This window comes from Bombina bombina, chromosome 8 (assembly GCF_027579735.1).
Source record: "Bombina bombina isolate aBomBom1 chromosome 8, aBomBom1.pri, whole genome shotgun sequence".
Classification (NCBI taxonomy): domain Eukaryota; kingdom Metazoa; phylum Chordata; class Amphibia; order Anura; family Bombinatoridae; genus Bombina; species Bombina bombina.
The window spans coordinates 195,586,521-195,610,941 of NC_069506.1; the positions used below are offsets into that span (position 1 = coordinate 195,586,521).

The 24,421-nt window shown below is 41.4% G+C and overlaps 1 protein-coding gene across 1 annotated transcript in view; it reads left to right on the plus strand.

Moving 5' to 3' along the window:
* Window positions 1-24,421, plus strand: part of LOC128638700 (sodium-dependent neutral amino acid transporter B(0)AT2-like) — a 94,675-nt gene that overhangs the window by 48,923 nt on the left and 21,331 nt on the right. The window contains 2 exon segments of the mRNA XM_053690822.1: window positions 9,640-9,750; window positions 23,027-23,268. Coding sequence (XP_053546797.1) covers window positions 9,640-9,750; window positions 23,027-23,268 — 353 coding nt within the window.

Here is a 24,421-nt window from a genome sequence, read left to right on the forward strand (position 1 = left end):
AGCTGTTGGACTCAACTCCTCCCACGTCTGTGTAACCAGATGAATCAGGGCGCGACGCCTCTTGATGACAGTAGCAAAGATGCAAGCATCAGAAGGGTCTATGGCTAAGTATCATTAGTTTTAATGAGTAGTGGGGTATATAAGGGATATGGGTTTGGTGTTAGGGTATACTGGGTGTTTGTTTTTTGACTGCCATTTGACAAAGGGAACTGAAACCTTATGTATTTTAAATGCTGAATAAAAGTTGCTTTCTCTCTTCTTGGATATTGATATTTTTCTGAAAGTACCTTGGCATAGATGATCTGAGGAGTGCAAGTCTGATATATATAATGTGTGTGTATCTATGTATGTACAGTATGTATATATATATATATATATATATATATATATGTGTGTGTATGTGTGTGTGTGTGTGTATATATATATATATATATATATATATGTGTGTACATATGTATTTACAGACATACCATATTTTTCGCTCCATAAGACGCACCTGACCATAAGACGCACCTAGTTTTTAGAGGAGGAAAACAAGAAAAAAAATATTCTGAATTAAATGTTGTAGTAAACTGTTTAATAAACAACTGCTTGTTGTTCTTCCCTCTCCCCCTTGAGACTAAAGTTACAGCCTTACAGTAAGTATACAGCATAGGGCAGTCATATTAGTTATATCATCAGACCCCATAAATAAAAAATACATAATAAGCCTTTACCGTCTTTTAGCGCGCAAACACTGGGGCAGGGCACCACAGCAACAAACTAAACACTGACTACAGCACTGTCCGAAGTCTCAGAGTCAGTCCCATACATCCTGATTACACTTGTGCTGTGCACATAGAAGACAGAAGAGACAGAACAGACACACTAAGCTGTTAGTGCTTACCATGTTGCTGCTGTTTGTTTTCCTCTGGTTCCGATAAGTTATAGTCTCGGCCACTGGAGTTCTGCTAAGATCCTCTATTCATTTTGAATGGAGAATGCTAGCAGAACTCCAGTCACTGAGACCATAACTTATCGGGACCAGAGGAAAACAAATAGCAACAGCATGGTAAGCGCTAGCAGCTTATTATGTCTGTTCTGTCTCTTACAATATGTAGTCCCTATCCCACATTCTGCTCACACAGGGGACACCAAACTTTGAGAATAGTATGCTGCTTACCTGGGGGGCCAGAATTACCACCACTGTAGCGACACTTCCTACAGCTCCAGCTCCGAAGTCTGAGTCAGTTGGCGGGGCCAAAGGTAACCGGCGGTCCACACATTCGCTCCATAAGGCGCACAGACATTTCCCATTACTTTTGAGGGGGAAAAAAGTGCGTCTTATGGAGCGAAAAATACGGTATATACACATATAAATGCATATGTACACATATAAAGACATATATAAGTACATTGGAACCCTTTGCAGTCAAGTAGCTGAAAACATGAAAGATCATGTTTATACACTTTTCAGATGTGCATTCGTTTTTTAATTAATGCATTAACAGAATTGAAAAATTGATTTTTAAGGCTTAGTACTTACCTTAAAGGGACACTGAACCCAAATTTTTTCTTTCGTGATACAGATAGAGCATGACATTTTAAGCAACTTTCTAATTTACTCCTATTATCAAATTTTATTTATTCTCTTGGTATCTTTATTTGAAATGCAAGAATGTAAGTTTAGACGCTGGCCCATTTTTGGTGAAAAACCTGGGTTGTCCTTGCTGATTGGTGGATAAAAAATAAAATATAACCAATAAAAAGTGCTTTCCAGAGTCCTGAACCAAAAAAAAAAAAGCTTGGATGCCTTCTTTTTCAAATAAAGATAGCAAGAGAACAAAGAAAAATTGATAATAGGAGTATATTAGAAAGGTACTTTAAATTGCATGCTCTATCTGAATCATGAAAGAAAAAATTTGGTTTCAGTGTCCCTTTAAGGCGCTCTAGAGAACACGCTAACCTGATCCTCTTCTTGCCAGCAACCTGGCCGCACTGACAAGAGGCTTAGCGCACTCGGCACCCACGAATTGTTAAGCCTCCTGTTATCGCTGCCAGGTCTATAGCAAGAAGAGGATCAGGTTAGTGTGTTCTCCAAAATGTGTTAGGGTAAGTATGTAGCTACAGATTAACTTTTAACCTGTAGCTTTGAAAACTTTAAATTAGTTTTAACAAAAGCGAAATGTAAATGTTTAACAAAAAATTTGATTTGAACAAACGAGAACCAAAGAGCACAACGAATATTCCAAAAAATTAATTTCCCCCAAATATTCGGAATGAAAATTTTGTCTGAAACAAAATAAAATTTCTGCACATCTCTAAAATATAGATATATTTTTCCAAATATATATATATTATGAATAAATATAACATATTCTTCTATGTGAAGAACATTGGAATCTGAAATATTCATACTTCATGTAGGATTAGCGCACTTTGGTTAAACGCGATTGGTTTTCTGCGTGAGTAGGGTGCTAGGGCTCTTTTCTCCAACATAGGTGTGTCCGGTCCACGGCGTCATCCTTACTTGTGGGATATTCTCTTCCCCAACAGGAAATGGCAAAGAGCCCAGCAAAGCTGGTCACATGATCCCTCCTAGGCTCCGCTTTCCCCAGTCATTCTCTTTGCCGTTGTACAGGCAACATCTCCACGGAGATGGCTTAGAGTTTTTTGGTGTTTAACTGTAGTTTTTATTCTTCAATCAAGAGTTTGTTATTTTAAAATAGTGCTGGTATGTACTATTTACTCTGAAACAGAAAAGTGATGAAGATTTCTGTTTGTAAGAGGAAAATGATTTTAGCAACCGTTACTAAAATCGATGGCTGTTTCCACACAGGACTGTTGAGAGGAATTAACTTCAGTTGGGGGAAACAGTGAGCAGACTTTTGCTGCTTGAGGTATGACACATTTCTAACAAGACGATGTAATGCTGGAAGCTGTCATTTTCCCTATGGGATCCGGTAAGCCATTTTTATTACATAAGAATAAAGGGCTTCACATGGGCTTTTAAGACTGGTAGACATTTTCTGGGCTAAAACGATTGATATATAAGCATTTTTAATACTTCATAGCTTTGAGGAATTATTTTTTTCTTGGGAATTATGTAAAATAACCGGCAGGCACTGTATTGGACACCTTATTCTCTAGGGGCTTTCCCTAATCATAGGCAGAGCCTCATTTTCGCGCCTCTATTGCGCACTTGTTTTTGGGAAGCATGACATGCAGATGCATGTGTGAGGAGCTCTGATACATAGAAAAGGCTTTCTGAAGGCGTCATTTGGTATCGTATTCCCCTTTGGGCTTGGTTGGGTCTCAGCAAAGCAGATACCAGGGACTGTATAGGGGTTAAATATAAAAACTGCTCCGGTTCCGTTATTTTAAGAGTTAAAGCTTTCAAATTTGGTGTGCAATACTTTTAAGGCTTTAAGACACTGTGGTGAAATTTTGGTGAATTTTGAACAATTCCTTCATACTTTTTCACATTTGCAGTAATAAAGTGTGTTCAGTTTAAAATTTAAAGTGACAGTAACGGTTTTATTTTAAAACGTTTTTTGTACTTTGTTATCAAGTTTATGCCTGTTTAACATGTCTGAACTACCAGATAGACTGTGTTCTGTATGTGGGGAAGTCAAGGTTCCTTCTCATTTAAATAGATGTGATTTATGTGACACAAAATTTAGAGAAAATGATGCCCAAGATGATTCCTCAAGTGAGAGGAGTAAGCATGGTACTGCATCATCCCCTCCTTCGTCTACGCCAGTCTTGCCCACACAGGAGGCCCCTAGTACATCTAGTGCGCCAATACTCCTTACTATGCAACAATTAACGGCTGTAATGGATAATTCTATCAAAAACATTTTAGCCAAAATGCCCACTTATCAGCGAAAGCGCGACTGCTCTGTTTTAGAAAATACGGAAGAGCATGAGGACGCTGATGATATTGGTTCTGAAGTGCCCCTACACCAGTCTGAGAGGGCCAGGGAGGTTTTGTCTGAGGGAGAAATTTCAGATTCAGGGAAAATTTCTCAACAAGCTGAACCTGATGTGATTACATTCAAATTTAAATTGGAACATCTCCGCGCTCTGCTTAAGGAGGTGTTATCTACTCTGGATGATTGTGAGAATTTGGTCATTCCAGAGAAATTATGTAAGATGGACAAGTTCCTAGAGGTCCCGGGGCCCCCCGAAGCTTTTCCTATACCCAAGCGGGTGGCGGATATTGTAAACAAAGAATGGGAAAGGCCCGGCATACCTTTCGTCCCTCCCCCTATATTCAAGAAATTGTTTCCTATGGTCGACCCCAGAAAGGACTTATGGCAGACAGTCCCCAAGGTCGAGGGGGCGGTTTCTACTCTAAACAAACGCACCACTATACCCATAGAAGATAGTTGTGCTTTCAAAGATCCTATGGATAAAAAATTAGAGGGTTTGCTTAAAAAGATGTTTGTTCAGCAAGGTTACCTTCTACAACCAATTTCATGCATTGTTCCTGTCACTACAGCAGCGTGTTTCTGGTTCGATGAACTAGAAAAGGCGCTCAATAAAGATTCTTCTTATGAGGAGATTTTGGACAGAATTCATGCTCTCAAATTGGCTAACTCTTTCACCTTAGACGCCACTTTGCAATTGGCTAGATTAGCGGCGAAAAATTCTGGGTTTGCTATTGTGGCGCGCAGAGCGCTTTGGCTAAAATCTTGGTCAGCGGATGCGTCTTCCAAGAATAAATTGCTTAACATTCCTTTCAAGGGGAAAACGCTGTTTGGCCCTGACTTGAAAGAGATTATTTCTGATATCACTGGGGGTAAGGGCCACGCCCTTCCTCAGGATAGGTCTTTCAAGGCTAAAAATAAACCAAATTTTCGTCCCTTTCGCAGAAACGGACCAGCCACAAGTGCTACATCCTCTAAGCAAGAGGGTAATACTTCTCAAGCCAAGCCAGCCTGGAGGCCAATGCAAGGCTGGAACAAAGGTAAGCAGGCCAAGAAACCTGCCACTGCTACCAAGACAGCATGAGATGTTGGCCCCCGATCCGGGACCGGATCTGGTGGGGGGCAGACTCTCTCTCTTCGCTCAGGCTTGGGCAAGAGATGTTCTGGATCCTTGGGCGCTGGAAATAGTCTCCCAAGGTTATCTTCTGGAATTCAAGGGGCTTCCCCCAAGGGGGAGGTTCCACAGGTCTCAATTGTCTTCAGACCACATAAAAAAACAGGCATTCTTACATTGTGTAGAAGACCTGTTAAAAATGGGAGTGATTCATCCTGTTCCATTAGGAGAACAAGGGATGGGGTTCTACTCCAATCTGTTCATAGTTCCCAAAAAAGAGGGAACATTCAGACCAATCTTAGATCTCAAGATCCTAAACAAGTTTCTCAAGGTTCCATCGTTCAAAATGGAAACCATTCGAACAATTCTTCCTTCCATCCAGGAAGGTCAATTCATGACCACGGTGGATTTAAAGGATGCGTATCTACATATTCCTATCCACAAGGAACATCATCGGTTCCTAAGGTTCGCCTTTCTGGACAAGCATTACCAGTTTGTGGCACTTCCGTTCGGATTAGCCACTGCTCCAAGAATTTTCACAAAGGTACTGGGGTCCCTTCTAGCGGTGCTAAGACCAAGGGGCATTGCAGTAGTACCTTACTTGGACGACATTCTGATTCAAGCGTCGTCCCTTCCACAAGCAAAGGCTCACACGGACATCGTCCTGGCCTTTCTCAGATCTCACGGGTGGAAAGTGAACGTAGAAAAAAGTTCTCTATCTCCGTCAACAAAAGTTCCCTTCTTGGGAACAATAATAGACTCCTTAGAAATGAGGATTTTTCTGACAGAGGCCAGAAAATCAAAACTTCTAAACTCTTGTCAAGTACTTCATTCTGTTCCTCTTCCTTCCATAGCGCAGTGCATGGAAGTAATAGGTTTGATGGTCGCGGCAATGGACATAGTTCCTTTTGCGCGAATTCATCTGAGACCATTACAACTGTGCATGCTCAGTCAGTGGAATGGGGATTATACAGACTTGTCTCCGACGATACAAGTAGATCAGAGGACCAGAGATTCACTCCGTTGGTGGCTGTCCCTGGACAACCTGTCTCAGGGGATGAGCTTCCGCAGACCAGAGTGGGTCATTGTCACGACCGACGCCAGTCTGGTGGGCTGGGGCGCGGTCTGGGGACTCCTGAAAGCTCAGGGTCTTTGGTCTCGGGAAGAATCTCTTCTCCCGATAAATATTCTGGAACTAAGAGCGATATTCAATGGTCTCAAGGCTTGGCCTCAGCTAGCAAAGGCCAAATTCATACGGTTTCAATCGGACAACATGACGACTGTTGCGTACATCAACCATCAGGGGGGAACAAAGAGTTCCCTGGCGATGGAAGAAGTGACCAAAATCATTCAATGGGCGGAGTCTCACTCCTGCCACTTGTCTGCAATCCACATTCCAGGAGTGGAAAATTGGGAAGCGGATTTTCTGAGTCGTCAGTCATTTCATCCGGGGGAGTGGGAACTCCATCCGGAAATCTTTGCCCAAATTACTCAGTTGTGGGGCATTCCAGACATGGATCTGATGGCCTCTCGTCAGAACTTCAAGGTTCCTTGCTACGGGTCCAGATCCAGGGATCCCAAGGCGACTCTAGTAGATGCACTAGTAGCACCTTGGACCTTCAAACTAGCGTATGTATTCCCACCGTTTCCTCTCATCCCCAGGCTGGTAGCCAGGATCTATCAGGAGAGGGCATCGGTGATCTTGATAGCTCCTGCGTGGCCACGCAGGACTTGGTATGCAGACCTGGTGAATATGTCATCGGCTCCACCATGGAAGCTACCTTTGAGACGGGACCTTCTTGTTCAAGGTCCGTTCGAACATCCGAATCTGGTCTCACTCCAACTGACTGCTTGGAGATTGAACGCTTGATTTTATCAAAGCGAGGGTTCTCAGATTCTGTCATTGATACTCTTGTTCAGGCCAGAAAGCCTGTAACTAGAAAAATCTACCATAAAATATGGAAAAGATATATCTGTTGGTGTGAATCTAAAGGATTCCCTTGGGACAAGATAAAAATTCCTAAGATTCTATCCTTTCTTCAAGAAGGTTTGGAGAAAGGATTATCTGCAAGTTCTTTGAAGGGACAGATTTCTGCCTTGTCTGGGTTACTTCACAAAAAGCTGGCGGCTGTGCCAGATGTTCAAGCTTTTGTTCAGGCTCTGGTTAGAATCAAGCCTGTTTACAAACCTTTGACTCCTCCTTGGAGTCTCAATTTAGTTCTTTCAGTTCTTCAGGGGGTTCCGTTTGAACCCTTACATTCCGTTGATATTAAGTTATTATCTTGGAAAGTTTTGTTTTTGGTTGCAATTTCTTCTGCTAGAAGAGTTTCAGAGTTATCTGCTCTGCAGTGTTCTCCTCCTTATCTGGTGTTCCATGCAGATAAGGTGGTTTTGCGTACTAAACCTGGTTTTCTTCCGAAAGTTGTTTCTAACAAAAACATTAACCAGGAGATAGTCGTACCTTCTTTGTGTCCGAATCCAGTTTCAAAGAAGGAACGTTTGTTGCACAATTTGGATGTAGTTCGTGCTCTAAAATTCTATTTAGATGCTACAAAGGATTTTAGACAAACATCTTCCTTGTTTGTTGTTTATTCTGGTAAAAGGAGAGGTCAAAAAGCAACTTCTACCTCTCTCTCTTTTTGGCTTAAAAGCATCATCAGATTGGCTTACGAGACTGCCGGACGGCAGCCTCCTGAAAGAATCACAGCTCATTCCACTAGGGCCGTGGCTTCCACATGGGCCTTCAAGAACGAGGCTTCTGTTGATCAGATATGTAAGGCAGCGACTTGGTCTTCACTGCACACTTTTACTAAATTTTACAAATTTGATACTTTTGCTTCTTCTGAGGCTATTTTTGGGAGAAAGGTTTTGCAAGCCGTGGTGCCTTCCATCTAGGTGACCTGATTTGCTCCCTCCCTTCATCCGTGTCCTAAAGCTTTGGTATTGGTTCCCACAAGTAAGGATGACGCCGTGGACCGGACACACCTATGTTGGAGAAAACAGAATTTATGTTTACCTGATAAATTACTTTCTCCAACGGTGTGTCCGGTCCACGGCCCGCCCTGGTTTTTTAATCAGGTCTGATAATTTATTTTCTTTAACTACAGTCACCACGGTATCATATGATTTCTCCTATGCAAATATTCCTCCTTTACGTCGGTCGAATGACTGGGGAAGGCGGAGCCTAGGAGGGATCATGTGACCAGCTTTGCTGGGCTCTTTGCCATTTCCTGTTGGGGAAGAGAATATCCCACAAGTAAGGATGACGCCGTGGACCGGACACACCGTTGGAGAAAGTAATTTATCAGGTAAACATAAATTCTGTTTTTATCGCATTTCACACTCCATTAAAGTCTATGGTAGAATATGTTAACGTGGTCGCGATATTCTATGTTCGGCTTTTTGCACCGTCAGGTTAGCACTCGTGGAAACTTTTTACTTTCAACCTGATGGGGTCAAAAACCTTACTTCTAGCACAGTTAACGCACTAGGGTTCCACTCGCAATCTAGACTTTGGGCTTGGTGGGCTTAGTGATTCCACTAGTGCACCTGAAAAGTTCTACTATCGTGTTACTGCACGAGCGCAATGCCCCCACGTGCCTGTGCACATTCACAATGCGCATTTGTGGCCATGTTTATGTATGCGTGCTGGAATTAGTGTTCAATTTTAGGAAAAGACTTGGCAGTCAAGGGGAAACAAAATGTTATTATCAATTAGTATAAAAACTGCATTTATATAATACATGTATGTTGTAAAGGGGCTTATTTAAAAAAAAAAATAATTATATTACATATTTGAAGAGAGCTGGAATGTCTAATATCCATTTAAATCATTTTTCACACTTTCTGAGTAGCAGCACATTGTTCCATTCTGATTTCTCTCCTTTGCTTGGCTAAAAACTAGACTGAGGGAGGAGGGTAGGAAGCGGATTTCCTGCTGATCACTGTTTGAAATCTTGGCTTAATATTAACCCAGTGGTCATGAATCATATCCTGGTTGATGTGCTGTCACTCATAATGTGAAGAAAGGTATTTACAGATAAGCACAACATTAATTCTAATCCAACAAAAACCATAGGCTTAAAGAGAAATGAAGCGCTAAACATTTCTGTAAATATCTGAAAAAGCACTGTTTAAACATTTTTAAAAAATTTTTTTTTAAAAAAAGGCATAAAATAAAAAAAAGTTTTTTTGTTTTTGTTTTTTTTGTCCATGGAATAAAAACTCACTGGTTGATAAGCAAAATCCTCCACACGTCTATTGGTGGACAGTAGCACCCACAAACATACAAAGTGTATTTATTATATATTAATATTTATAAAGGATCCCCCTCCTCCGTTATATATCTAACATGAAATGCTTATTTGTGCACAAGTGATAACACATACTGATTCTAATTGGTTATAGGGACAGGTACCACTACTGTAGTGCTGGACAGGGCCAATTCTCTCTAATCATCAAAACAAAAACTACAGTAGCATCTGTTTGCCAAAAACGTGTGCTACAATTTAACATAACATCTTACAAATGCTACAAATTTAGAAATGCATTTCATGTGTATTAACATAAAGTATATGTTTCTGAGCTCAGGAGTATTTTAATTTGTTTTCCCAGGTGATGTATTTCAGTTCAGTCTTTCCTTATGTTGTCCTCTTCTGCTTCTTGATTCGCGGACTTTTGTTGGAAGGTGCTGTGGATGGGATAAGCATCATGTTTACACCAAAGGTATAAATTGTTTACATTAAAGGGTTTGTGTAAATTAAACATCCTTTAAAGACCACATTATCTCATAATGTTTCAGTGCATAGCTCGTTACCTAGACTATTGTCTTATAATTATTTAAAATAACAGTAAACCTATTTTTTCTGCAGTGCTTTGAAAGTATGTAGCCATAGATCCTAGACTTTATTTTTAACTGACAGGTGCTACACCCAGTCAGCTGTCCTATAGGCCAGAACTTCCTAAACTGTTTTTCACTTGGGATCCCTTTTTGCATTGGAAGATTTTTCATTCATTTTACATTTACATACATGCAAAAACACTCCCCTACTTACAACCTCCACACACACACATTATCATACATAAACACACATGCAAAAACACTCCCATACTTACAACCCCCAAACACTTAATCATACATACACACACATGCCAAAACACTCCCATACTTACAACCCACACACACAATCTCATACATAAGCACACATACAAAAACACTCCCCTACTTACAACCCCCCCCCACACACATTATCATACAAAAACACTTCCATACTTACAACCCACACAAACACACATTTATGCATCCACACACATTCAAAAACACTTACATACTTACAACCCCTAAACACTCAATCATACATACGCTCACATACTTACAACCCCCAAACATTCAATCATACATACACACACACACATGCAAAAACACTCACATACTTACAACCCCCAAACACTTATACATAAACACATTCAAAAACACTCACATACTTACAACCTTCAAACTCTCACTCATACATACAGACACATGCAAAAACACTCACATACTTACAACCCACAAACACTCTCATACATACACACATGCAGAAACACTCCTATACTTACAACCCCCAAACACTCACTCATACATACATACATACACACACACACATGCAAAAACACTCACATACTTACAACCCCCCCACACACACATTTATACATACACATGCAGAAACACTCACATACTTACACCCCCCACCACATTTATACATACACACACACATGCAGAAACACTCCAATACTTACAACCCCCAAACACTTATTTATACATCCACACACATGCAAAAACACTTACATACTTACAACACCTAAACACTCAATCATACATCCACACACATGCAAAAACGCTCACATAATTAGAACCCCCAAAGATTCAATCATACATACACACACACACACACACACACACACATGCAAAAACACTCACATACTTACAACCCCCAAACACTCACTTATACATACTTTCAACCGTCAAACACTTACTCATACATCCAGACACATGCAAAAACACTCACATACTTACAACCCACAAACACTCTCATACATACACACATGCAAAAACACTCACATACTTACAACCCCCCACACACATTTATACATACACACATGTGCAAAAACACTCACATACTTACAACCCCCCCTACACAAATTTGTTCATACACTCACATACTTACAACCCCCCCATACATTTATACATACACACACATGGAAAAACACATACTTACAACCCCAAACACTCAATCATACATACACACACATGCAAAAACACTCCAATACTTACAACCAACAAACACTCAATCATATATACACACACACACACACACACACACACACACACACATGCAAAAACACTCCAATACTTACATACACACACACATGGAAAAATACTCACATATTTACAACCCCCAAACACTCACTCATACATACACACACATGCAAAAACACTCACATACTTACAACCCCCAAACATTCAATCATACATACACTCACATGCTTACAATCCCCAAACACTCAATCATACATACACACACATGCAGAAACACATAATTACAACCCACAAACATTCAATCATACAGGGAGTGCAGAATTATTAGGCAAGTTGTATTTTTGAGGATTAATTTTATTATTGAACAACAACCATGTTCTCAATGAACCCAAACTCATTAATATCAAAGCTGAATAGTTTTGGAAGTAGTTTTTAGTTTGTTTTTAGTTATAGCTATTTCTTCTGTTATGTGTGATCAGTCCACGGGTCATCATTACTTCTGGGATATAACTCCTCCCCAACAGGAAATGCAAGAGGATTCACCCAGCAGAGCTGCATATAGCTCCTCCCCTCTACGTCACTCCCAGTCATTCTCTTGCACCCAACGACTAGATAGGATGTGTGAGAGGACTATGGTGATTATACTTAGTTTTTATAACTTCAATCAAAAGTTTGTTATTTTACAATAGCACCGGAGCGTGTTGTTGCCTCTCTGGCAGAGTTTGAAGAAGAATCTACCAGAGTTTTTACTATGATTTTAACCGGAGTAGTTAAGATCATATTGCTGTTTCTCGGCCATCTGAGGGAGGTAAAAGCTTCAGATCAGGGGACAGCGGGCAGATGAATCTGCATTGAGGTATGTAGCAGTTTTTATTTTCTGAATGGAATTGATGAGAAAATCCTGCCATACCGTTATAATGACATGTATGTATACTCTACACTTCAGTATTCTGGGGATGGTATTTCACCGGAATTACTCTGTTAAAAGTACACTAAACCTTTTAATAGGTATTTATCATGTTAAACGTTTTTGCTGGAATGTAGAATCGTTTGCATTTTCTGAGGTACTGAGTGAATAAATATTTGGGCATTATTTTTCCACTTGGCAGTTGCTTGTTTTAATTGTGACAGTTTCGTTTCTCTCTCACTGCTGTGTGTGAGGGGGAGGGGCCGTTTTTGGCGCTCTTTGCTACGCATCAAAAATTTCCAGTCAGTTACTCTTGTATTTCCTGCATGATCCGGTTCATCTCTAACAGAACTCAGGGGTCTTCAAACTTCTTTGGAGGGAGGTAGATTCTCTCAGCAGAGCTGTGAGACTTATATATTGACTGTGATTAAAAACGTTGTTCTGTAATTTTTATTTCAAATTTAATTATTGTTACTTTACTAATGGGAACAAACCTTTGCTAAAAGTTGTGTTGTTTTTAAGGATTGATGCTATAACTGTTTTTCAGTTCATTATTTCAACTGTCATTTAATCGTTTAGTGCTTCTTTGAGGCACAGTACGTTTTTGTTAAATAAGATTGTAACCAAGTTGCAATTTATTGCTAGTGTGTTAAACATGTCTGACTCAGAGGAAGATACCTGTGTCATTTGTTCCAATGCCAAGGTGGAGCCCAATAGAAATTTATGTACTAACTGTATTGATGCTACTTTAAATAAAAGCCAATCTGTACAATTTGAAAAAATTTCACCAAACAGCGAGGGGAGAGTTATGCCGACTAACTCGCCTCACGCGGCAGTACCTGCATCTCCCGCCCGGGAGGTGCGTGATATTATGGCGCCTAGTACATCTGGGCGGCCATTACAGATAACATTACAAGATATGGCTACTGTTATGACTGAAGTTTTGGCTAAATTACCAGAACTAAGAGGCAAGCGTGATCACTCTGGGGTGAGAACAGAGTGCGCTGATAATACTAGGGCCATGTCTGATACTGCGTCACAGCTTGCAGAGCATGAGGACGGAGAGCTTCATTCTGTGGGTGATGGTTCTGATCCAAACAGATTGGATTCAGATATTTCAAATTTTAAATTTAAATTGGAAAACCTCCGTGTATTACTAGGGGAGGTTTTAGCGGCTCTTAATGATTGTAACACTGTTGCAATACCAGAGAAATTGTGTAGGTTGGATAAATACTTTGCGGTACCGGCGAGTACTGACGTTTTTCCTATACCTAAGAGACTAACTGAAATTGTTACTAAGGAGTGGGATAGACCCGGTGTGCCGTTCTCACCCCCTCCAATATTTAGAAAGATGTTTCCAATAGACGCCACCACACGGGACTTATGGCAAACGGTCCCTAAGGTGGAGGGAGCAGTTTCTACTTTAGCTAAGCGTACCACTATCCCGGTGGAGGATAGCTGTGCTTTTTCAGATCCAATGGATAAAAAATTAGAGGGTTACCTTAAGAAAATGTTTGTTCAACAAGGTTTTATATTGCAACCCCTTGCATGCATCGCGCCGATTACGGCTGCGGCAGCATTTTGGATTGAGTCTCTGGAAGAGAACCTTAGTTCAACTACGCTGGACGACATTACGGACAGGCTTAGAGTCCTTAAACTAGCTAATTCATTCATTTCGGAGGCCGTAGTACATTTAACCAAACTTACGGCTAAGAACTCAGGATTCGCCATTCAGGCACGTAGGGCGCTGTGGCTAAAATCCTGGTCAGCTGATGTAACTTCTAAGTCCAAATTACTTAATATACCTTTCAAGGGGCAAACTTTATTTGGGCCCGGTTTGAAAGAAATTATCGCTGACATTACAGGAGGTAAGGGCCACGCCCTGCCTCAAGACAAAGCCAAAGCTAAGGCTAGACAGTCTAATTTTCGTCCCTTTCGGAATTTCAAAACAGGAGCAGCATCAACTTCCACTGCACCAAAACAGGAAGGAGCTGTTGCTCGTTACAGACAAGGCTGGAAACCTAACCAGTCCTGGAACAAGGGCAAGCAGGCCAGGAAACCTGCTGCTGCCCCAAAGACAGCATGAACCGAGGGCCCCCGATCCGGGACCGGATCTAGTGGGGGGCAGACTCTCTCTCTTCGCCCAGGCTTGGGCAAGAGATGTTCAGGATCCCTGGGCGCTAGAGATCATATCTCAGGGATACCTTCTAGACTTCAAATTCTCTCCCCCAAGAGGGAGATTTCATCTGTCAAGGTTGTCAACAAACCAGATAAAGAAAGAAGCGTTTCTACGCTGTGTACAAGATCTGTTATTAATGGGAGTGATCCATCCGGTTCCGCGGTCGGAACAAGGACAAGGGTTTTACTCAAACCTGTTTGTGGTTCCCAAAAAAGAGGGAACTTTCAGGCCAATCTTGGATTTAAAGATCCTAAACAAATTCCTAAGAGTTCCATCGTTCAAAATGGAAACTATTCGGACAATCTTACCCATGATCCAAAAGGGTCAGTACATGACCACAGTGGATTTAAAGGATGCTTACCTTCACATACCGATTCACAAAGATCATTACCGGTATCTAAGGTTTGCCTTCTTAGACAGGCATTACCAGTTTGTAGCTCTTCCATTCGGATTGGCTACGGCTCCAAGAATCTTCACAAAGGTTCTGGGTGCCCTTCTGGCGGTACTAAGACCGCGAGGAATTTCGGTAGCTCCGTACCTAGACGACATTCTGATACAAGCTTCAAGCTTTCAAACTGCCAAGTCTCATACAGAGTTAGTTCTGGCATTTCTAAGGTCGCATGGATGGAAAGTGAACGAAAAGAAGAGTTCTCTTTTTCCTCTCACAAGAGTTCCATTCTTGGGGACTCTTATAGATTCTGTAGAAATGAAGATTTATCTGACAGAAGACAGATTAACAAAGCTTCTAAATGCATGCCGTGTCCTTCATTCCATTCAACTCCCGTCAGTAGCTCAATGCATGGAGGTGATCGGCTTAATGGTAGCAGCAATGGACATAGTTCCCTTTGCACGTCTACATCTCAGACCGCTGCAATTGTGCATGCTGAGTCAGTGGAATGGGGATTACTCAGACTTGTCCCCTACTCTGAATCTGGATCAAGAGACCAGAAACTCTCTTCTATGGTGGCTTTCTCGGCCACATCTGTCCAGGGGGATGCCATTCAGCAGGCCGGACTGGACAATTGTAACAACAGACGCCAGCCTACTAGGTTGGGGCGCTGTCTGGAATTCTCTGAAGGCTCAGGGACAATGGAATCAGGAGGAAAGTCTCCTGCCAATAAACATTCTGGAATTGAGAGCAGTTCTCCATGCCCTTCTGGCTTGGCCCCAGTTAAGAACTCGGGGGTTCATCAGGTTTCAGTCGGACAACATCACGACTGTAGCTTACATCAACCATCAAGGAGGGACAAGAAGCTCCCTAGCAATGATGGAAGTATCAAAGATAATTCGCTGGGCAGAGTCTCACTCTTGCCACCTGTCAGCAATCCACATCCCGGGAGTGGAGAACTGGGAGGCGGATTTCTTGAGTCGCCAGACTTTTCATCCGGGGGAGTGGGAACTTCATCCGGAGGTCTTTGCCCAAATACTTCGACGTTGGGGCAAACCAGAGATAGATCTCATGGCGTCTCGCCAGAACGCCAAACTTCCTCACTACGGGTCCAGATCCAGGGATCCGGGAGCGGTTCTGATAGATGCTTTGACAGCACCTTGGAACTTCGGGATGGCTTATGTGTTTCCACCCTTCCCGCTGCTTCCTCGATTGATTGCCAAAATCAAACAGGAGAGAGCATCAGTGATTCTAATAGCGCCTGCATGGCCACGCAGGACTTGGTATGCAGATCTAGTGGACATGTCATCCTGTCCGCCTTGGTCTCTACCTCTAAGACAGGACCTTCTGATACAGGGTCCATTCAAACATCAAAATCTAGCTTCTCTGAAGCTGACTGCTTGGAAATTGAACGCTTGATTTTATCAAAACGTGGTTTTTCTGAGTCGGTTATTGATACCCTGATACAGGCTAGGAAGCCTGTTACCAGAAGGATTTACCATAAGATATGGCGTAAATACCTATACTGGTGCGAATCCAAAGGTTACTCCTGGAGTAAGGTTAGGATTCCTAGGATATTGTCCTTTCTACAAGAAGGTTTAGAAAAGGGTTTATCGGCTAGCTCACTAAAGGGACAGATCTCAGCTCTGTCCATCTTGTTACACAGGCGTCTGTCAGAAAATCCAGACGTCCAGGCCTTTTGTCAGGCTTTAGCTAGGATCAAGCCTGTGTTTAAAGCTGTTGCTCCGCCATGGAGTTTAAACTTAGTTCTTAACGTTTTACAGGGTGTTCCGTTTGAACCCCTTCATTCCATTGATATAAAATTGTTATCTTGGAAAGTTCTGTTTTTAATGGCTATTTCCTCGGCTCGAAGAGTCTCTGAGTTATCAGCCTTACATTGTGATTCTCCTTATCTGATTTTTCACTCAGACAAGGTAGTTCTGCGTACTAAACCTGGGTTCTTACCTAAGGTAGTCACTAACAGGAATATCAATCAAGAGATTGTTGTTCCATCCTTGTGTCCAAATCCTTCTTCAAAGAAGGAACGTCTTCTACACAATCTGGATGTAGTTCGTGCCCTCAAGTTCTACTTGCAGGCAACTAAAGATTTTCGCCAAACTTCTTCCCTGTTTGTCGTTTATTCTGGACAGAGGAGAGGTCAAAAAGCTTCTGCTACCTCTCTCTCTTTTTGTCTTCGTAGCATAATACGTTTAGCCTATGAGACTGCTGGACAGCAGCCTCCTGAAAGAATTAGAGCTCATTCCACTAGAGCTGTGGCTTCCACTTGGGCCTTTAAGAATGAGGCCTCTGTTGAACAGATTTGCAAGGCTGCAACTTGGTCTTCGCTTCATACTTTTTCCAAATTTTACAAATTTGACACTTTTGCTTCTTCGGAGGTGTACTGTTTTCCCTCCTTGTAAATCTCACATTTGATGATGGACCACAGGTTCTCAATGGGGTTCAGATCAGGTGAACAAGGAGGCCATGTCATTGGATTTTCTTCTTTTATACCCTTTCTTGCCAGCCACGCTGTTGAGTACTTAGATGCGTGTGATGGAGCATTGTCCTGCATGAAAATCATGTTTTTCTTGAAGGATGCAGACTTCTTCCTGTACCACTGCTTGAAGAAGGTGTCTTCCAGAAACTGGCAGTAGGACTGGGAGTTTAGCTTGACTCCATCCTCAACCCGAAAAGGCCCCACAAGCTCATCTTTGATACCAGCCCAAACCAGTACTCCACCTCCACCTTGCTGGCATCTGAGTCGGACTGGAGCTCTCTGCCCTTTACCAATCCAGCCATGGGCCCATCCATCTGGCCCATCAAGACTCACTCTCATTTCATCAGTCCATAAAACCTTAGAAAAATCAGTCTTGAGATATTTCTTGGCCCAGTCTTGACGTTTCAGCTTGTGTGTCTTGTTCAGTGGTGGTTGTCTTTCAGCCTTTCTTACCTTGGCCATGTCTCTGAGTATTGCACACCTTGTGCTTTTGGGCACTCCAGTTATGTTGCAGCTCTGAAATATGGCCAAACTGGTGGCAAGTGGCATCTTGGCAGCTGCACGCTTGACTTTTCTCAGTTCATGGGCAGTTATTTTGCGCCTTGGTTTTTCCACACGCTTCTTGCGACCCTGTTGACTATTTTGAATGAAACGCTTGATTGTTCGATGATCACGCTTCAGAAGCTTTGCAATTTTAAGAGTGCTGCATCCCTCTGCAAGATATCTCACTATTTTTGACTTTTCTGAGCCTGTCAAGTCCTTCTTTTGACCCATTTTGCCAAAGGAAAGGAAGTTGCCTAATAATTATGCACACCTGATATAGGGTGTTGATGTCATTAGACCACACCCCTTCTCATTACAGAGATGCACATCACCTAATATGCTTAATTGGTAGTAGGCTTTCGAGCCTATACAGCTTGGAGTAAGACAACATGCATAAAGAGGATGATGTGGTCAAAATACTCATTTGCCTAATAATTCTGCACTCCCTGTACATACACATGCAGAAACACATACTTACAACCCCCAAACACTCAATCATGCATACACACACATGCAAAAACACTCTCACATAGTTACAACTCCCCACACACACACATTTATACATCCACACACATGCAAAAACACTCAAATACTTACAACCCCCACACAAACGCATTTATACATACACACACACACACACATGCAAAAAACAAAATTTATGCTTACCTGATCATTTTATTTCTTTCCGGATATGGTGAGTCCAACGTCATCATTTACTGTTGGGAATATCACTCCTGGCCAGCAGGAGGAGGCAAAGAGCAACACAGCAGAGCTGTTAAGTATCACTTCCCTTCCCACAAACCCCAGTCATTCAACCAAAGTGAAATGGAAAAAGGAAAACTAGAAAGGTGTCTGACGTTTAGTCAAAATTAACAGTCTTAATTATAAGGACGGGGTCGTGGACTCACCATATCCGGAAATAAATACATTTATCAGGTAAGCATAAATTTTGTTTTCTTTCCTAAGATATGGTGAGTCCATAACGTCATCATTTACTGTTGGGAACCAATACCCAAGCTAGAGGACACAGATGATTAGGGAAGGACAAGACAGGCAGACCTTAACAGAAGGCACCACCACTTGAAAAACCTTTCTCCCAAAGGAAACCTCAGCCGAGGCAAAAGTATCCTGTTTGAAACATTTTGGAAAAATTATGCAGAAAAGACCAAGTTGCAGCCTTGCAAATCTGGTCCACCAAAACTTCATTGTTGAAGATAATGCAGAAATCTGACCTTCTCCAGACCTTCCTGGAGAAAAGACAAATTCCTAGGAATCCTATCCCTATGCCAAGTTCATAGCCCAGCTTGCTCTGTCTGTGCTACTGGAGGATGATGCACTCCCAGGGAAGAAATATCCCCAAATGCAATTCCAAAATGTCTCTCTATTATCTGGGCCACAGATAAATATGAGAGGAGGAACCTACCTCTAAGAGGAAAGTTTTGAATGCTCATTAGGAAACCTGAGATACTATGCCCGTATGCCTATCAGAGACATCCCGTATCCAAGTTTGAAGGAAACAGAGAAATTCCGCCACCCACTTAGTCCAATCTCTGATCGGGGGCAAACCCTTCATGCTGAGCTAGGCCCAGCTGCAGGTTTTTACTATGGCATCCTGTAGGTCTATTCATCTTGTCTTGTGATAGAAAAGACAGTTTTCCACCCGTGCATCAGAAAAAATTCTGCCAGACCAGGAAGCAACACGGTCTTACCCTTGTAAGGAAGCGCCATTACTGTGCAGCTAGCACTGCAAAGCCAGATATATTGGCTCCCATCTCAATAACTTACATGGAAGCATCAGAAATAAAAGAATTTGCTTAAAAGCCGACATTCTGATCTGGATCTCTACCAAAATTGCAACAGACAAGGCATTACACCAAAAAAATGCTGCACTTGCCATAGTGGCAATACCAAATAAGCCTTCAGATTGACCAACGATCCTTAAGAGGAGCTATCCTCTATAGGGATCGCAGTTCCTTAGCCAGAGGAGAAAAGACCTTGTACCTTAGGCACCATGTGTCATGATATTTAATGGAGATGACAGGAAACATCTTTAACACGGGAGACGGGGAAAAGAGAATCCCTGACTTCAACCATTTCTGTGGAAAAAATCTCCTTGCACAGTCTAGAACAGCAAAAACTTCAACAGAGAAATCCTAGTACAGTATATAGTGAGTTTACTAGATTTCCTAGGTTGATAGCGACATGAGTATCGGAGTCATCCATAGTAGCCAAAACTTCCTTTTACAATACACAAAGGTGTTCAAGCTTAAACCTGAAGGTCACAACTTCAGCATCAAATGAAGGAATTATTCTGTCCGAAACTGAGATTTCACCCTCAGAGGCTACCGACATATCTTCTACAGACTTATGAGGAAGATTATATGAGTAGCAGAAGGCGGAGCAGAAACCTTACTATCTGAATCTCTAAATTTTCTCTTCAGCATAGGAAAAAAACCAGATATTGCTGCAGATGCCGCTGAAGATACCTGAGCAACAATTTCTGTCGGCAAATAAACTCCTCCAGGAGATTGAGAGGAACCGCAGGGCACTGCATGTGACACCACTAAGGCTAGGGACGATTAAGGATATAAAGCTGTGGCATCTCCTGAAAAGCATCAACCTGAGAGACATAGGGTTCAGTACATGAGAAAGTTGTAGCTAAGCAAGCAGCACAGAATTGCATATAGGCAACCAATTGTGTTTTAATACATAAAATACATAACAAATCTCAGGCAACCATTTGTGCAGAGAAAATAAGAAGGAAAAAAATATATAATAATTTATTTTCACATTTAAATATGTAGATATGTACGTACTGTTACTATAACAGAGTAATAGGATATGTTATGGACTGAGACTTAAAAAATAGTATTATGTACTGTTATGTACTGTCACTTTCAAAGTAATAGGGCAACTGAGACAATAACTAGCACTAAGCTAGGAAAAAAATGACAAGACCTGAACACTTCAGCCTTTCAAGATAAAAGCCTAAGAAGCATGGTAACTCTTTGCCGATCACAGTAAAATAAAAACACAGCAGAGGAGACGCCACTCTGCTATCTAACTTCAACAGCACAGCCCGTCTGAATCGAAGACGGAGAAGCGGGTCATGTGACCCGCCAAAGAGAAATTCCGCCGTACACAAGCACGCACTTCTGAACAGACACATTAATGTAACCTCTCTTCCCGCCACAAGTAATCATGGCAGATGAAAAAAAAACAACTATAGTAAGAGCTTTTGTATCTACTCCCAGGGTCATGGCGGTCCATGCAAATGCGATATAAACGTGGCTATCTCTAAAAAAACAGTCTCAGCCCATAAAACTAAATAGACCAGCGCACTGTGGAAATTAAATACTACCTGCAACATGTACAAGCTGTAAATAAAACATTATTTTACCAGAGCAGCCATTATTTAGTACATTAATTATTTATTAAGTACGTATAGTACATTAACGGTATTTAACAAACACCAAATACACACAAGTGTGTTAAAATTGAAAGCTTGCTTAACTGAACCCCCAAGATTAAAGGTTTACACTTTAATTTCAGGGGTCAAGTCAAGCGGGAACGCATGGGAGCGAAGTTCCTAAACTATTTTTGCAGAAGGAAATAAGTTCCCCCTGGACAGAGAACAGAAACTCTTCAGTAAACACTACTGCTGCTGCTACTGGTGGGCGAAGCTGGATCACAGCCTGGTTAGAGGGATATTGAGATCCTCTAGTAATGGGCAGCAACACTTCCTACAATACACTAAATGTAAGCCTGTCAGTGGTCTTGCTCTGTGTATGTGTGTATAAAACAATATAAATTTTTGGGGGTGAAAGTCTTGGTGAATTCCACACTTTTTTTGTAGGACTTGACCACTGTTTAATTCCATTAACAGCAAAAACCTCTGTCTCTAGTCACATCTAAATGCCTGATCCCTGCCAGATTACTATCCTAAGAAAGGATACATTTGTCCCCTGTAGTGCAGGTTAACCTTGTGAAGTGCACAGTCTCCCATATTTAGAAGACAAAAGCCCTTACCTGCAGTCTGGCCGTCCAGTAGGAGGACAGCTACACAGTGTGAGAGGAAGCCACTCCTCACATGGACTTGTAGAAAAAGAAAGAACAGAGTAAACCTACTCAGGCTTTCTGTACTAGGGCAGCAAAAATTTTAGGAAAACGCAGTGAAGCCCACTTCACAAGTTCCTAACTACTTTAAAGCCACCACCACCCTAGTGAAGAGATTAACGTGGAATACAGCTAGACCCTATCCTTGAAAGAAGGAAAGAACAGAGTAAACCTACTCTGGCTTTCAATACTAGATAAAATCTTGCTTGAAGCGAAGGAAATCCAATTTTCTTCAGACACCAAAACTTTACCTCCTCCATGCACCAAGGCAAAGAGAATGACTGGGGTTTGTGAGAAGGGAAGTGATACTTAACAGCTTTGCTGTGGTGCTATTTGCCTCCTCCTGCTGGCCAGGAGTGATATTCCCAACAGTAAATGATGATGTCGTGGACTCACTATATCTTAGGAAAGAAACACTCACATACTTATAACCCCCCACACACACACACATTTATACATACACACACAATCAAAAACACTCACATACTTACATCCCCCACACACACACATTTATACTTACAGCCCCCCCCCCCCACACACACACTCATACATTTATACATACACACGCATGGAAAAATACTCCTACTTACAACACACTCACTCATACATAAACCCATACAAAAACACTCCAATACTTACAACCGACACACACGCACATGCAAAAACACACATACAACACATACACTCATACATACACACACATAAAAAAGCTCACATACTTGCAACATACTCACTCATACATACACACACATGCAACAGACTTAAAACACATACTCATACATACACACATACTTACAACACAGACACACTCATACATACACAGTCACTCACAATATACTTTTCTGCAATCCTTTTTAAAGCATTGCTAGAAAAAAAATATTGTTTAGTGATGCTTTAAGAGCATGTAGCTCTTTACCTGGTATATTGCTATATCCAATTATTTTCTTCTTTGACTTAGGAAATTGATGTAAGGTTCACAGAATAGTGGCACTGGAATTGAAATGTTGTGCTCAGCTACATATCTAGCCAGTAGAAGCTCTGTAACACCCTATTTCAATTTATTTCAATTTCAGCTGGAGATTTGGGGAGATGTACAAGTGTGGCGGCAAGCGGCTACACAAGTGTTTTTTGCATTGGGCCTTGGCTTTGGAAGTGTAATTGCCTACTCTAGTTACAATGATCGTTACAACAACTGCCACTTTGATGCCATTCTAGTATCCTTCATCAACTTCATGACCTCCATCTTGGCCACCCTTGTGGTATTTGCGGTTTTGGGCTTCAGAGCCAATGTCATTACAGAAAAATGCATTGAGAAGTGAGTGACGTTTTTAATTTACAGACTTTTATAGGGCCACTAAAGTCAAAATTATCATTTCATGATTCAGATAAAACAACTTTCCAATAAACTTCCATTATCAAAACGTGCACATTATTTTTATATGTGCAGAAGTGTTCAGTATATACGTGTATGCAGTTTATGATTGGCTGATGACTGTCATAAGATACAGGAGAGGGAAAATTGGATTAAAGGGACACTGAACCCAAATTTTTTCTTTCGTAATTCAGATAGAGCATGCAATTTTAAGCAAATTTCTAATTTACTCCTATTATCACATTTTCTTCATTCTCTGGGTATCTTTATTTGAAATGCAAGAATGTAAGTTTAGATGCCGGCCCATTTTTGATGAACACACTGTGTTGTTCTTGCTGATTGATGGATAAATTCACCCACCAATAAACAAGTGATGTCCAGAGATCTGAACCAATAAAATAGCTTAGATGCCTTATTTCTTCTGTTATGTGTGATCAGTCCACGGGTCATCATTACTTCTGGGATATAACTCCTCCCCAACAGGAAATGCAAGAGGATTCACCCAGCAGAGCTGCATATAGCTCCTCCCCTCTACGTCAGTCCCAGTCATTCTCTTGCACCCAACGACTAGATAGGATGTGTGAGAGGACTATGGTGATTATACTTAGTTTTTATGACTTCAATCAAAAGTTTGTTATTTTACAATAGCACCGGAGCGTGTTATTACTTCTCTGGCAGAGTTTGAGGAAGAATCTGCCAGAGTTTTTTACTATGATTTTAACCGGAGTTGTTAAGATCATATTGCTGTTCTCGGCCATCTGAGGGAGGTAAAGGCTTCAGATCAGGGGACAGCGGGCAGATGAATCTGCATTGAGGTATGTAGCAGTTTTTATTTTCTGAATGGAATTGATGAGAAAATCCTGCCATACCGTTAAAATGACATGTATGTATACACTTCAGTATTCTGGGGATGGTATTTCACCGGAACTACTCTGTTAAAGGTCACTAATCCTTTTAATAACTATTTATCATGTTAAACGTTTTTGCTGGAATGTAGAATCGTTTACATTGCTGAGGTACTGTGTGAATAAATATTTGGGCATTATTTTCCACTTGGCAGCCTTTTTTGCTTTTATTTGTGACAGTTTCGTTTCTC